The sequence below is a fragment of the Tenrec ecaudatus genome, chromosome 9 (genome assembly GCF_050624435.1).
Source record: "Tenrec ecaudatus isolate mTenEca1 chromosome 9, mTenEca1.hap1, whole genome shotgun sequence".
Lineage (NCBI taxonomy): Eukaryota > Metazoa > Chordata > Mammalia > Afrosoricida > Tenrecidae > Tenrec > Tenrec ecaudatus.
In genome coordinates, this window is record NC_134538.1 from 121,825,687 (window position 1) to 121,840,507 (window position 14,821).

Sequence of the window (14,821 nt, forward strand, 5' to 3'; positions counted from 1 at the left end):
GCAGGAGGTGCTAATCTGGCTGTAATTTTGTTGAGTTATCCATTCATAATTTGACAAATATTGAGTGTTTATTGTACTGGGGACACATGGTATGCAAGACAAGCATGATGACTGTTCTCATGGAATTCATAGCCTAGATAAGAAGTGTGCAATTCCAAATACATACAAGGGCTGGAAAGATTAAGTCAAGTAAACTGAATGTAAGTAAAATCATAGAAATTAAGACATACCATAATTTTTCTCTTTGATAGAAACAAAGCTATCAGGAACTATTGGTGGGGTGGGTATATACATTTTCCATGTAGAATCATTATTTAGCTCTAGCTTGTTTATATCTAAGCTCAGCAGGGACAGCTATTTTATTTTATTAGAGAAATTTATGAATTTATCCTGACTTCTTAAGTTTTAAGCCTGTATTTTAAAATCTAATTTAATGCTAGAGAAAATATTTGGTTAAAAAAAGAGTCATTTTCAGGCAACAGTAACCATCTATGGACAGGAACTAGCCAATGGACGACCATTTTTCAACTTCTCTTCCAATCTTAATGGTAGATCACACATCAATCTCTTCCTACTCTGGTTCTGCAGCATCTTACATCTTTTCTTTTTCTTGTTGGCACTTAAATTCCCTCTTTTGGTAGCATAGTGTAGTTCCCCCTTCGATGTACTCTCCAGGTGGTGGCATGTGATGGGAAAACCTTTCTACATACTTTCCACACGAGGCTTATGAGGCAGGCTTGGGCCTCAGACACACACTTTCTGGAGAGACAGCTTAGCATGGCAAGGGAAACCAGAGCAGAGGCTGCCTGGGACCTTTTCTGAACCTTCATTGCGGAGGTTATGGGAAATGTTGGGTCTCCTTGAAATCTCATCTTTTGTATTACCATCTGGTGTTACCTTCCTACCATGTTACCTTGAGAACCACAACTGTTTCCTTCCCTCTGCTGGGCCATGTTCCTGGGCCCCTTGTCACACTCTGCTCATCATCAGAGATGCTGGGATGTGCCTGCCTTAAGCGAAATATGACCTAGCACATTGGTGTGCTGACCCCTAACTAAAGATGTGGGCAAACTAGAGGATGGTCAACTAGAGGGCTACCTCCTGGCATAGTAAATCCGTTTTCCAAGAAGGGCGAAGTCTACTTGCTTGTACTTTCTTTTGATTGTGAGGCTGGGCATCTATACATGGTTTGGGTCAGCTCTCTGTGCCTCCCGGTGCTTCCGAGGCTTTAGACATTCCATTGAACTAGACATTCTTTATTATGCTGATGAACAAAATCAACCCAGTTCTGTTTGACAGCAACTACAAATGTGGCATTTCTCTCTCTGACCCCCTGAGTGGCAGGACATAGTCCCACAGGCTGCCAAGATTTCAGATGCCAGCCCTGACTTTTGACCTGCTTGCTACAAAATGTCAGCCATAAGCTCAGGACCTCCTGCCTGGTCCGCCTCACTTATGCTCCATTGGATCCCATTACTTCTTTGTTCACAAACATGACTAACACAACTCAAGGAAGGCTTGTGCTGATGATTGCAATTTTAGTTTAGTGGAAAGGATACAAAGGAACACACAGAGGGTGAGGTCTGGGATCATTTCCAGTGGAGCTTCTGTAACTAAAAACCCAAGAGCTGCTCTCCTTATGGATCAATGTCCTTCATCAATCAGGAAACTCATAGAGATTCAGTACTCAAAAATTTTATATTAGAGTCTCATTGCATAGGCATGATTGATTTTCTCATTGCCTATGCGGTTGGATTTCCCCCTAGCCTCCTCTGATATCACATGGTATGGTCTTCTTGCCTGGCCAGTGTTTCCCTGTCAGCCACATACTTAGCATTACATATTAGGCAGATGGTGGCCTAGTGGATTATGTGTCGGACTGCTAACCACAAGGCTGACATTTCTAAACCACTAGGGGCTCCTTGGGAGAAAGGTGAGGCTTTCCACTCCAGTAAACAGTTACACTATAGGAATCCCACCAGGGTAGTTCTACCCTGTCCGACTGCGCGTCTGTGAGTCATAATGGACTCAGTGGCAGTGAGTTAGGCTTTTTGGTATTAGGTAGGTGTAATCTGGAATTCTTCTGTGAATTCCGAACATCACCGTCTCTGGAGAGGGCCATCAGGCTTGGTCATGCAGAAGATCTCAGAAAAAGAAGACCCTCAATGAGAGGGATGGACACAGTGGCTGCCACAAGGGCTTTGATCTGCACATCAATTGTGAGGAAGCCGCAGGAACAGGCAGTTTCTTTCTGTTGTAGGTGAAGTCCCTTTGAGTCAGAACTCACCCCCCACCCCCCACCCCCCGCTGGGGCTCCTAATGCACACAGCAGTGTATTGAAGACACTCCAAGTTCTCAGGAACCAAAGACAAAGATGAAAATTCTTTGGATAAATGATTGTTGTGTGCTCTTCAGTCAATTCTGAGTGATAGGGCAGGACAGAGAACACCCACCCTCTCTCGGGTTCCTAGGCTGAAATCTTTAGGGGAGCAGAGAGCCAGTTTTTTCCCTCTCTTTTAGCTGCTGGGTTGGAACTGTTGGCATTTTGGTCAGCAGTTGGACCTTAACCAGTAGCCCACTCAACTACCTGAAAACCAAACTCCCTGCTGTCCAGTCAGTCTGATGCATAGTGGCCCATAGGACAGGGCAGAATGGCCCCAATCAGTTTCCAAGACTGTAACTCTTTGCAGGAGTAGGAAGCCCCAACTTTGGTTCGAGGAATAGTTGGTGTCTTTGAACTGCTGACCTTGTGGTTAGCAGCAAATTGCAAAACCACTACCAGGGCTCTCAATACACCCCTAGAGTTCCTATTATGTATGATGCATCATACATAATAAAATTATGTTCTCACTTCTCAAAAAATATTAAAAGGGCCATTCTTAGTTATTTTGATGGATGTACCATAAAGCAAACCAAAACTTACTGCTATTGAGTTAATTTAAACTGATAATGACCATACAGGAGAGAGTAGAATTACCCCATAGGGTTTACAAGGCTATAAATCTACTGTTTATTGTATTATGGTCATTTGAGTGAAAGCTTGCAAGAGCAAAATGATTTTCCACTCAACAATTCATACACAGTGTGTCTCATGGCATCGATTGCAGTCCCTACAGTGTACCAGCCCTCGTCCCACCTCCTCTCTATGCTTCCTGTTTCCATCTGTCCTTTTTCCTCAACTCTCCCTGATTTCTGAGCTTCGTTTCTGGGCAAACGCTGCCTTTTGGAACTCGTATGGTTGTGTTCTCGTTCATTTTATTTGGTTGAAAGTTGGGCAGGGCGAAGGAGGGCCATCTTCTTGGGAGTTCACCAGCCTCCAGCAGACCAATAAGCCTGATCCTTTTTATGCATTTTGGTTTTGTTCTGCATTTTCCTCCCGCCCTACTCAGAGGCCTTCCAGGGTGAGCCTTTTCAGAGCACTTTGTGGTGGGAGGCAGGCACCATCCAGCTTTCTGGTCTCAGAGTTGTGGAAACTGAGAGCCTCATGGTCCATTGGCTGATTGGACTAGTTGTTCCCATTCATCTTGACTCGTCTTTACTCTTATTTGTACCATCTTAGAGAGTTTCTCACTAGCTTTTAAGACCCAGTTACTCACTAGAGTAGATTGTAAATCATTATCTCTGTGAACTTAGCTGTGCCAGTGGACCTAACTGATCCTCAAGGCCAGTGACGCGTTACTCCAGGTATTCACTCATGGCTTGGTTAGATAGGAGGGCAGTGAAAAAGAGGAACACCCTTGCCCAGGTGGATTGACATGGCGCCCACGACAGTGGGATCAAGCCCACAAAAGGGAGGCTGGCCCGGGAGCAGGCAGTGATTTGCTCTGTGCTACAGAGGGTCGCTAGGAGTCAGAACTGACTCAATGGCTCTTAACAGCAACTAACCAGGAGTTTTCAGGAGCCCTGGTGGTGTAGTGGGTGACTGGCTCACTGAAACGACAGTGATCCAACCCACCAGCCACTCTGTGGGAGAAAGCTGGGGCTTTCGGCTCCCGTAAAGATTTACAGTTTAGAAACCCACAGGGGCAGTTCTACTCCATTCACAGGGTTTCTACTTAGAATTGATATAATGACCATGAGTTTGTTGAAGATATTTTCATATCTCTGGCCCCTGTTTGTTCTATTACAGCGGTTCTCAACCTGTGGGTGGCGACCCTTTTGAGGGCTGAACAACCCTTTCACAGGGGTCGCCTGATTCATAATAGTAGCAAAATTACAGTTATGAAGTAGCAACGAAAATAATGTTATGGTTGGGGGTCACCACAACATGAGGAACTGTATGAAAGGGTTGCGGCGTTAGGAAGGTTGAGAACCGCTGCTCTATTACACCCATGTTTGCAGCACATGCAAATACATATGCATAAATATCCTTTGACAATCCTCTGTGCAGTTGTAGGGGTGTTCCCATTTGTGAGGCTGCGTGTCTTCACAGAATTAGCTTGCCGCATCCGCCCCAGAGAGTGTCTGCTGAGTTGTAACCAATTACCTTTAGTTGCCAGCCAAGTGCTTAACCATTATAAACACCATCAAGCTCAAAATCCACTGCCATCAAATCGATTCTGACCCATACCAGCCCGATAGGGCTAGAGTAGAACTGCCCCGTGGGTTGCCAAGACTTCGAGTCTTCACATCTTCCTTCCCTGGAGCGGCTGGTGGTTTGAAACTGCTGACCTGTGATTAGCCCCCCGATGCAGGACCCCGAGACTGCGGGCCTCGTGTGAACATCAGAGCTTTGTGTATGCGTCCCCTGTGAGCCAGCCAGGGCTGTGAGCACCTACTCTGCCCGGAATGAGTGTCCGATGACTCCTGTTAGCAGTTACTCCCAGGGGAATCCGATCAGGGTCTTCCCCACCTTTCAAAGCAGACCCGTGCAGGAAAAGGTGTTCTGGTGGGAGTTACAGAGACTTTGGCCAGAAGACTCACATCAATAATTCGCTGGCTTTGCAGTCATCAGTCGATGGGAGGTGTTGCCCTTCATGGGAGGATTTTATTTTGTTTCCATTTCAGAATGGGTGTATGATTTCAGATCTTTCCTCTAGGATTTGATCATAATAGTCTGTTTTGAACAAACATTTAGGAAAAGTTTATTTTGTCTGTCTGTGGTTGACCTTATAAACCATTTATGAAGAAATGTGCTTTGCCTGAAGGTACGGTTTTCAACATTGTGTTGCATGTTGCATAAGATGAGATTTTCCCATGGCAAATGGGACAGATGGAAACATCTCTCATATGACCAAGGTAGGGTTCTTCAGCAAACATACTTGAAACGAGTTTTACTCACAGTGTTTCTCTTCTTGGCCGTGGCCATGGCAGAATTAGCTTAGGAAATGTCCCTCCGGAGAAGTCAGGTCCCAGCTGGCCCCTGGTGGCCACTTGACACAAGGCATCTAAGTCCCTACTGGGCAGTAATTGGGGTGGTCACATGTGCTGGACTGCACGTTGCTATTGGGACTTTCTGTAGCTCCCAGGCAGTGCCATGAACAGGTGTTACATATAGTCCATGGAAAGGTGCGTTTCATAAGCTCCAATTATCAGAGCTCCTTCAGTACCAGGCCCTTCTGTATTCTTCCAAAATGATCACCATTTCACCATGTGCACATTCACCTCCATCCGATCAGGTCCTCACCCAGGTCTTGTCTATTCCTGTATTTTGATCCTGTGATCTCTACTCCCTGTGAGATCCATATCCCGCCTACTCTTCCCGTCTACACTGATAGCGCTCTGTGCTCAAATCTTAATACAGGTTTAGCACTCTATACAGTCTAGAAGTATGATTATTGAAATAGTCACCCTTAAGTTTCAATTTTATTTTTTGGACAACAAAGCATGGAGGCCTAGAAAATTGGCGATTTGTTGGGAAATTATGTGTTAGGCTAAACTAGAGCTATCTCTACTGCCCCTATCCAGAGTGTTTCCCACCACGCTGTGAATTTGGAGTATGGTCTTGTGAGCCTTTACTTAAATCATCATGCTAGTTATGAGTCAGTGTCTCCTCCTGAACACAGTGTCGCCCTGAGTCAGAACCCACTTGACGGCATCTGAAAACATTCCGTCTCTGTGCCGTATGAGGGGAGGGACACTTCATGTGGGAAAATGGTTTCTGCCTTTGAAGACCTACCCTTTTTTTTCTGGGAAGAAGTACAGCTTCTTTCTTTTTATTATTTTTAAAATCATTTTTTGGGGCTCATACAACTCTTATCACAATCCATACGTACATCAATTGTGTAAAGCACACTTATACATTTGTTGCCCTCATCATTCTCAAAATTTACCTTCCGCTTGGGTTCCTGGAATCAGCTACTCATTTTCCTTTTTTCTCTCCCCCTCCCTCCCCACTTCCCCTCCCTCATGAACCCTTAATAATTTATAAATTAATGTTTTATCTTATGTTACACTGCCCGGCGTCTCCCTTCACCCACTTTTCTGTTTCCCATCCCCCAGAGAGGAGGTTATATGTAGATCCCTGTGATCGGTTCCCCCTTTCTAGTCCCCCTTCCCTCCCAGTATCGCCACTCTCACCATTGGTCCTGAGGGGTTCATCTGTCCTGGATTCCCCGTGTTTCCAGATCCCATCTGTACTGCTGTGCATCTTCTGGTTTAACCAGGTTTTCAAGGTAGAATTGGGATCATGATAGTTGGGGGGAGGAAGCGTTTAAGAACTAGAGGGGGGTTGTGAGTTTCATTATTGCTACAATGAACCCTGAGTGACTCATCTCCTCCCCACTACCCCTCTGTAAGGGATGTCCAGTTGTCAACAGATGGTCAATGGGTCCCCATCACATGCTTACCCATTTTAAAGAAAGGCAAATTTAATCTATAGCTGATTATTTCATTTGGGTACAAATTCAGCTATGACGGCCTACGTAGCAGGCAAATTTGAACTTTCCCAATGAAACTTTTTCCTCCTGTCACATCTCCAAATTAGTTTTTCCTTCATGCTTTTCTTGGACCTACGTTTCTTATTCCTAGGGCCGTTTTTTAAGTCATCAGGTCAATTCTGAAAGCACCTCACCTTTGCCTCTTTCCCGTGATTCACAGCCCTTTAGAGTTGGTGCCTGGTCCTATCCACGAGATTTTGATCCTAAGCTGCCAAGAATTCAGTTACCAAACAACAGTGGCCTCTCCACCGAGCTCTGAAGCACAGGAGTGGCACGGCCAGAGAAGGTGGCATGCAAACGGCCATTTGTTAAATGTTTATGCAGTGTCTCTACAGAAACGTAGAGACATATCCCTGCCTGGAGTTATCCAGGAGCTCTGGGGCTTGCAGTGAGTTGCTTGTTTGGGGGGTAACCAAATGATTGGGGCTTTGAACCCAGCAGAGGGAAAAGGATGGGACAGCCTCCTTCCGTAAAGATCCGCCTGCTCTGCCCCGTGGAGTCCCCGTGAGCCACCGCGGGCTTGACAGCAGCGAGTAAGGAGAATTAGTGCTAACCAAGAGATTTCGTAAGCCTAGCTGACGTGTATCCTAGACCTACAAAGTTACAGCTCTTTGCGCCTTTACTTTTCTCTCTTTTTTAAAAAAGACTAAATGCCTTTAGACCATGTGCCAGGATGGGAGGCTCTGCCTGCCTTTTCAAGCCTGGATTTTCCCCGCTAGAACTCCAGCTCTTTGCCTTCTGCTCGGCCACTCTGCCCTCTGGCCTGCCCTCGAAGCCGCACACGCCAGGAAGCTTGGCCTGCTGGCACTGCGCCTCCGGAAGACAGCTGAGTTTGCACCCTTTTTCCTTTCATCACATTTCTTCTGAATTTTCTCTGGCCGCTTTGTATTTCATATCTTTCCCTTCAGGAGTCAGTTGAGCCCCTTCCTGTGGCCCAGGGGCAGGGCCCTGCGGGACCGGAGCCCTTGGCTGTGCGGTGCGCAATGCTGTTCTTCGCCAGGGTCTTGGCGGGCAGCTCATTGCTGGATACACTGCAGACAAGGTCCAACACGGATGAGATGTGCTTTTCGAGTCCGACGCCGGGAGCCCCCGTGGGAGTTCCCCCCATGCAGCCGTGGAGCCTCCTCTCACGGGAACTCTGCGCATGAGACGGGCCAGTCTCACCGTTGGTAGCCGGGAGTCTCAGCTCAGACTCCTGCTGCTTCTGGGAGGCCTTTCTCTTGCCCCCCTGCCCCCGCCTCTTGCAGCACTTGTGCCAGTTCTCCTGGGAGATGCCATGGCTTGGCATTGGTTGGAAAGAGCACTCATTCACTTCCTGAATCTTCTACTGTCTTCTGGCCCGAGGAGGCCCGGGCGCAGTGGTTACACACTGATGTTGCTAACCGCGAGAAGCCAGCATCCACTGCCTCGGGAAAGGCGAGGTAGACTGTGCCTGTAAAGATTTAAGTTTTAGAAACCACCCCCGTTAACAAACAAAAACCATAAAGCAGTATCGTCTGGTTACTTCCTTGAATATTGGCCACTTGGCATTGATTGAATTCCAGGTAGCTGTGTCTTTCTCAAATTATACACTATTATTCAAACTACAAAGTCATTGCGAGAATGCTTGATTGTGTGAGGGCCTTCACAGGAATTCAAATAGCAGGCGGCTCCTTTTGTGGAGAGGGAAACCCTGGACCTAAGTTTGGATATCTGCGGAAACCTCCTAGTCAGGCCCGGGGTTTCCTCTGCGTTGCTATCTTGTGTACCCTTGGCTCCGATGTGACTCTAGGACAGATGCGGTCTTCTATCAGGGAAACTCCAGTTCCCTTCCCAAGCAGGAAACCAAGTGCATGTTCTGCTGATAGGTGCTGTCCACCATGACATGGTCAGGCACCCGAAATGCCTTTGCATTCCACTATCCAGACGATATTTGTCGTTGTGCTGGGTGAAGGATACCCAGGTGAATGGTGCTTGTTTGGACAAGGGGATCTTTAAAGCCTCGGCTCAGTGTGATGGAGGATCAAGGACACTCCGCCACGTACAGTGACTTCTCCCTGGCATCACATTGTGTACCCATTCTGGGCTCAGAAAGTACTGACACAAATAGTACAGGACAGGACTTTTCTCTGTGGAATACGGAATACAATAAGTACTACATTTACACTTCAAAGGTCAAACCTATGTAGGAAGCAAACATTTCTCCCCACACTTTTATGTTCTCAACTAAATTCTCCGACTTTGTAGGGATCGATGCCAAAGAGCTCATAAAGTCTTCATCTGCACTGCTTGTAAATCGTAGGCTCCTAAGACCATAGGGGAGTGAAACGCGTCAAAGTCGGTGTGTCGGGCACTCAGGCTTCGCTGGTGAGACTGACAAGTGGCGTAATGTCTTCCTGAAGTCGCTTCTGTTTTCAACGTGATGCTTTTCCATACGTGACAGACTCTTTTTGGGCCTAAAATGCGCCTCCCGTGATGTCTGCTCAAAGACTTCCCAAGTTTACACTTGGATTTCTTGAGAATCTCGTTACATGATAGGTGCACCTTCTGCAGGACTGTGAAAAGCCGGCTCTTCGGGAGGTTGTTAGCTCTCTGAGGGTCCTGGAACCGCATCCATCCCTGATAGAACTAACTACTGTTTGCATGAAGGGAGGGTTGATGTATTGGTCTGTAGTCAGTAGAATGGGATTGGCTAGAAAGTCCTTCTCCTGCGTATTTTGTAACCTTTATTATGTAATAAGTTAGTCTTCCTCACTGAAACCTCTTTTTCTTTTGTAGGATCAAAATGCCTAACTCTGTTAGTGGAAATCCATCCCATCAATAATGTGAAGGTTCTCAAAGCGGTGGATAGCTATATTTGGGTACAGGTAAGCGAGCACTTCATGTATCACCTGTCTCATTCATCGGAAGGCACGAAACCTCGAGGTACAGGCGTCATCTGCAGAGTGCCATCACACGCATTGTCCTACTTAGCTCTCAGCACACACGGGTAGCACGGGAAGCCGTGGATCTTGCTCTGCACACACGGAAGACAGGAATTCAAACCCACCTCCGCTGCCTCTGAGCAGCCATGGCCTCTGACAGTAATGTTAACGATTTTACTTGGTAAATGTCCAATATTAAAGGACATTTAAGATGACTCTCGAAATTGTCTATCAGTGTACATCAGTCTTGGCCCATGTTAAGCCCACGCGCTGATTGATGCCGACGCGCTGTCGCACGATGCAGGTGCACCAGGTACACCTGCGTGCGGCTCCTCAGCATAATCTTCATGAACCCAAACCTCAATTTTTGCTATGGGGCCCGGACATCCTTTCTTTTGGTCTCCATGGAGTCCCCTTGTGTAGACTGGAGGATTTGCTTCTTCCTCCCTCTCCACAGACCCCCACCCCCAGACTCATTGCCATCCCGGCTCCTGCAGTGCATACGAGGAGAAGGCGTGGCCACTCCTTTGCCAGGAATCTTCTACCATCCACCGTCTTTCACCCCCCTGCTCTGCCCACCACTCGTGGCTTCACTGTGGCCCCGACTTACTCCCTCCCCCTGGGAGCCGCTCTGTGGCTGTGGGATGGCGCCTGTGCCACTTTTCTGACCCGCTCTTTTGGCTCTGGTAGCATCTGGTATGGCAGGATACAAAATAGTCAAATGTTGGCATGTTTGACTTCTTGTATTCCTTTAATTGCACCTATTTAAAATAACAATAAATAAAACAAAGTAGTGAATCGAGAATGGATCCACCCCACCCCCACACACTTCCCCACTCCCCACTATAGCTTTTCAAGACCTTACTGAAAGGTTGGGGCAACTAAAAAAAAAAATACATATATATATATATATATATATATACATGCTGCAGCCACCCATCTCAAAGCTGGTTCTGCTGCTTGCTCCTTGAATAGACCTCCGGAGAGAGACACTGCTTCTGGAAACCTGCGTCTGTGACCTGTGCCCACCTTCTTCTCCCCCTGCCACCCCCGATCGAGATGTCACTCTTCGCTGAGTGACATCCTGGGATCAGTCACACGCCTGTGTGCAGGGTGGGTTGGGATCCAATTCTGCAGCCTTTGAGAGGCCCTCCCCAGCAGTTCTTTCCTGTCACACGAGGAGGCTGTGACTCAAAATAGAGTCACCAGCCCTCCACAACCACAGCATTCCCAGCATGAGGCGGATCTTCCAGACGACGACGGGTCCAGCAGGTTCCAACACGTTCATTCCCACACCTCCCTGTAAACCTCAAAACGTTTGTGAGAAAATTCTGTTATTTTTGATTCCATTTTTCCTACAAAGTTTTTGAAGTCTTCTCTTCTACCTTCCCTGGGCAAATATTAATATGCAGCGTCCCATTCCATCTTTACAAAGAAAACCTCTTCCTAAATGCAGTGTAGTCTGTATAGGTTCGTAGGCACATCACAGAAGACACCAGATGCTTTTGTAGAGCTGGTTGCAAACCTGTCTGTTTTCTCGCTCCCGGAGTTGCCCCTGGGCCGCCCCATCATTCCAAGAAAGACAGCCACCTCCATGCAACTAGGAGAGAGCCGTGTCCTGGGGATTTCCACATACGGAGGGATGAAAGTTTGAAGGTCACAGCTCGCTGGCCCCGAGTGCAGCTCCCCAGCAGGCACCCCCTGACTGACCGGAGATCTGAGGGGAGGCCAGAGGGTCTTCAGAAGGGGGGTCGCTTCATGTTGAGGCGCCGGCGGTTTTCTTTTACACTGCGCGTGTGGCGGCTTCTCGTCCACTTCAGCAGCCTCGTTTCACATGCGCCTAATCACAAAACCAGCCCTGCATTATTTTGGTTGCTCTTTCCTACCTTGCTGTCTATACAGACTGTTGCTTTTCAGGGCGCTAGATAGACAGTGCAGTGTGTGGGTTTTCACTTCTAAAAGGAGGATTTTCTACAGAGAAACAATGTATCCATTCTAGAGTCAGTGGGTGAAAAAGGTAGGTAATACAGTGAGTCAAACATTTTTTTCCTGGTATCTGGCGTCTGCTGACTGTAACATGGCGTAACCCTATCAGTGACGAAAGAATTACGTCACTGGGGCTTTTGTCCTGATTCACTTAACACCTGTTTTCCTTTATTGCCACACCCAACAACGTCAGGTCTGGTTTTAAAATTCTGGAATCACTTTGGGTTTCCGCCCAATATGTCCTGGTGGCTGGTGGCTGTAGGACTGGCCGACCAGGGGGGAACCACAGAAGGCCCAGTGGGGTGGAGAGAGCCTCCGCCCCACCCCCAGCAGCTGCCATTCTGTGCTCTGGGGCTTGTGAACCCTCCACCCCATGCTGCCCCGTGACTCACGGTCCTTTCCTGGAAAGTCCCTGCTTATGTCTCTTCATGTACTTTGTTTGCTGAATGTGGGACCTTGGAAGTTTAGGCAAGAGAATGTTGACTTTCAAATTCAGTGCTACACATACTTGCACAACAAATATATTGATCTACTTTGCAAAATAGCCCATTTTATATACACGTTGTTTACGTTGTTTCTTATCGGTGTTCTTATCACATATTCCAAGCAGGAAGTAACAGCCCAAATTTAAATTCTAGCCTTTCTCTCTGGTAGTGTGGTGGTAATGCATTGGTTTAACTGTGAAGTCAACAGTTCAACACCACCAGCAACTCTTCAGGAGAAAGACGAGGCTTTCTGCTCAGTAAAGAATTACAGTCTCAGAAACTCGCAGGGACAGTTCTGTCTTGTCTTAGAGAGCCACGAAGAATCGGCATCGACTGATGGCGGGGGAGTTTTTGTTTGTTTTTAATGCACTATGTTAGTGTCTCCTATGGAAAACCAAGTCCCTGGAAGTGCTCCTGCTTGCTTTGACTTGTCATGTGTGATTGCATGTGATGTCCCTGAATGATCCTGTGCTTCCTAGTCTTAGATCAAATGTCAGTAGGATAGTGGTGAATATTTATGCAAGCAAGATAGTTACTTATGATTTTGCTAATATTTGTTTTTACAGTTCCTTTACCCATGCATTGACAGTCACACTCTTTCAGAACACCGTTTGCTGCTGATTTCAGAAGAAAAATGTAAGTCTACCTGGAGGACATTTTAGGGACTAATGAAGGGAGCGTGGTCTCCTAGCAGAGTGGGGAACAGTGTCGAATCTTCTAGATGTCCACTTGCCAGAGCTGGGGGTGCACTGACCTATCTTACCCATTTCAGGTCCAGGCCTCCTAGGCAAGACCCTTTCTTTCTTCCCTCATCCTGTGCTCCATTTCCTCTTGGCGGGCACAATGGGTCTGTACACGTGCAGATTTTCAGTGTGTCCCATGGTGGGATATTTATAGAGAGGCATGCAGGTCATTCCATCCTTGTCAGAACATCTGTCTTTAGGATCTCTGTCACCGTAGACAAGGGTAGCTAGAAAGAGGCTCCAGCAGAGAGAGGAAACGTCTTTAGTAGTTTGAAGAATTCGATGACAGTATCTGAACAGATAGACTAACTTGGTCAAATTCAGGGAGAGGTGATTAAAACCAGGACATAGAAAGTAATGCCCTTACAAAATGTTGTATAAGTGCGGGTGGGGAAGAACAAAATTCACTGCTGGATCGCTAACAGGCAATCTTTCATATTTGAAGATGAAATGGCTGATTTATACTATTACCCGGAAGGATTTGTGTTATTTATACTATTACCTAGGATTTGGGGTAATTTCCCCACAGTCTTGCCCAACTGTCTGTCTCATATTTTGCGAGGAGAAATAGTAGCAGGTCCCTGTGGCTTCATTTACACTGCTTACTGGTAGAATGGAGCCACCTGCAAGTTGACTTAAAATGTTCAAGGTTTTGTTAGCCTGACCGTGTCGTCCATGAAAATACATTCCCAAATTATCTTGTGTAATAACTTTTCTGATTTGTTTATACTGTTTCCTAAAGTATATGATCCTGCTGAAGCCAATCAAGTGGGGGGGGGGGCGAGCTACAAAAGCAGATTTGACTTGGATTATGGACAGTAGTACAAAAGTTTTTCATTGCCAGGAGGCACTGAATAATTTTTTTTTTCTGCAAAGGGAGTGGTAGTCCAAATAAGTGTGGGAATCTGTGGTCTATACAAACAGGTGTTCAGTTGCAATGGATAGCATTGGGGTGGACATATCCGACCTCCTCTGGTTTCCCTATTGCCCTGAGGCAGGGGTCAGACGTGCCTCCTCGGTCCATCTTTCTTTCCCTAGCCCGTCACCAACTCTTCCCCTCGTGACACTCTAGCCTATGTCTACACTGGGGTTGAGAGTCGTGCAATGGTCACACAGAACTCACAGACAATGGCAGCATTAAAGGGGTTTATTAGAGAAGTTCATCGGTCACCATGAGTCAGGATCAGTCAACAGGAGGGACACGGTCACTGGTCCACAGGAACAGATCTCCTCGACCAGCAGCCACATTTCTTTCTGGTTCTCAGCCAGTCAGCCACGTGGTCCCATGGCTTCTGCCTTGGTTGGGCCAGGAAGCCAGCTGACCTGTTGCTCTGCCACCCAGTCCCATGTCTCCAGCCAGATGAGAAGGCCAGTCTTGGCACCGCTCCTCTGAACCTCTGTGCCATACTTTCTGATGCATCTGGTCCTTAGTGGCCTCTGTCTCTTGGACCTTCTGGGAGTTCTCTGTGTGTGAGACGGATCTTGTATTCTGAGGAATGGCTTTGATGGAGGTGTGGCCTTTGTCTTAGCTGCCCACATCCTCAAACAACGGGTGGTGTCTTAAGTCTCACTCTCTAATAAATTCGTCTCTGAGATGAGCCCAAGTAAACAAAGGGTGTGGCTTGGTTCCCAGCCTCTCTCCTAAGATTGCTTGATAGCAGCATATTTGGTGTGGGAAACTTGTAACAGAACTCCCTCCATAATGGAATTATAGCTACAGGCATAGAGCCCAGAATTATAATCCACCACGGAAGGGATTGTAGCTAAAAGGAGCATATTAATTGACTGTATCTCATCGATATTTGGAAATCGAGGGTTCTCTTTCA

At 46.9% G+C, this 14,821-nt stretch overlaps 1 protein-coding gene across 2 annotated transcripts in view; it reads left to right on the plus strand.

Moving 5' to 3' along the window:
* The window catches only part of GSAP (gamma-secretase activating protein), a 116,188-nt gene that overhangs the window by 29,894 nt on the left and 71,473 nt on the right, over positions 1-14,821 (plus strand). For both annotated transcript variants that reach the window (XM_075558500.1, XM_075558501.1), the window contains exons 6-7: positions 9,636-9,724; positions 12,819-12,888. In XM_075558500.1, the coding sequence (XP_075414615.1) occupies positions 9,636-9,724; positions 12,819-12,888 (159 nt within the window). The remainder of the gene's footprint in view (positions 1-9,635; positions 9,725-12,818; positions 12,889-14,821) is intronic.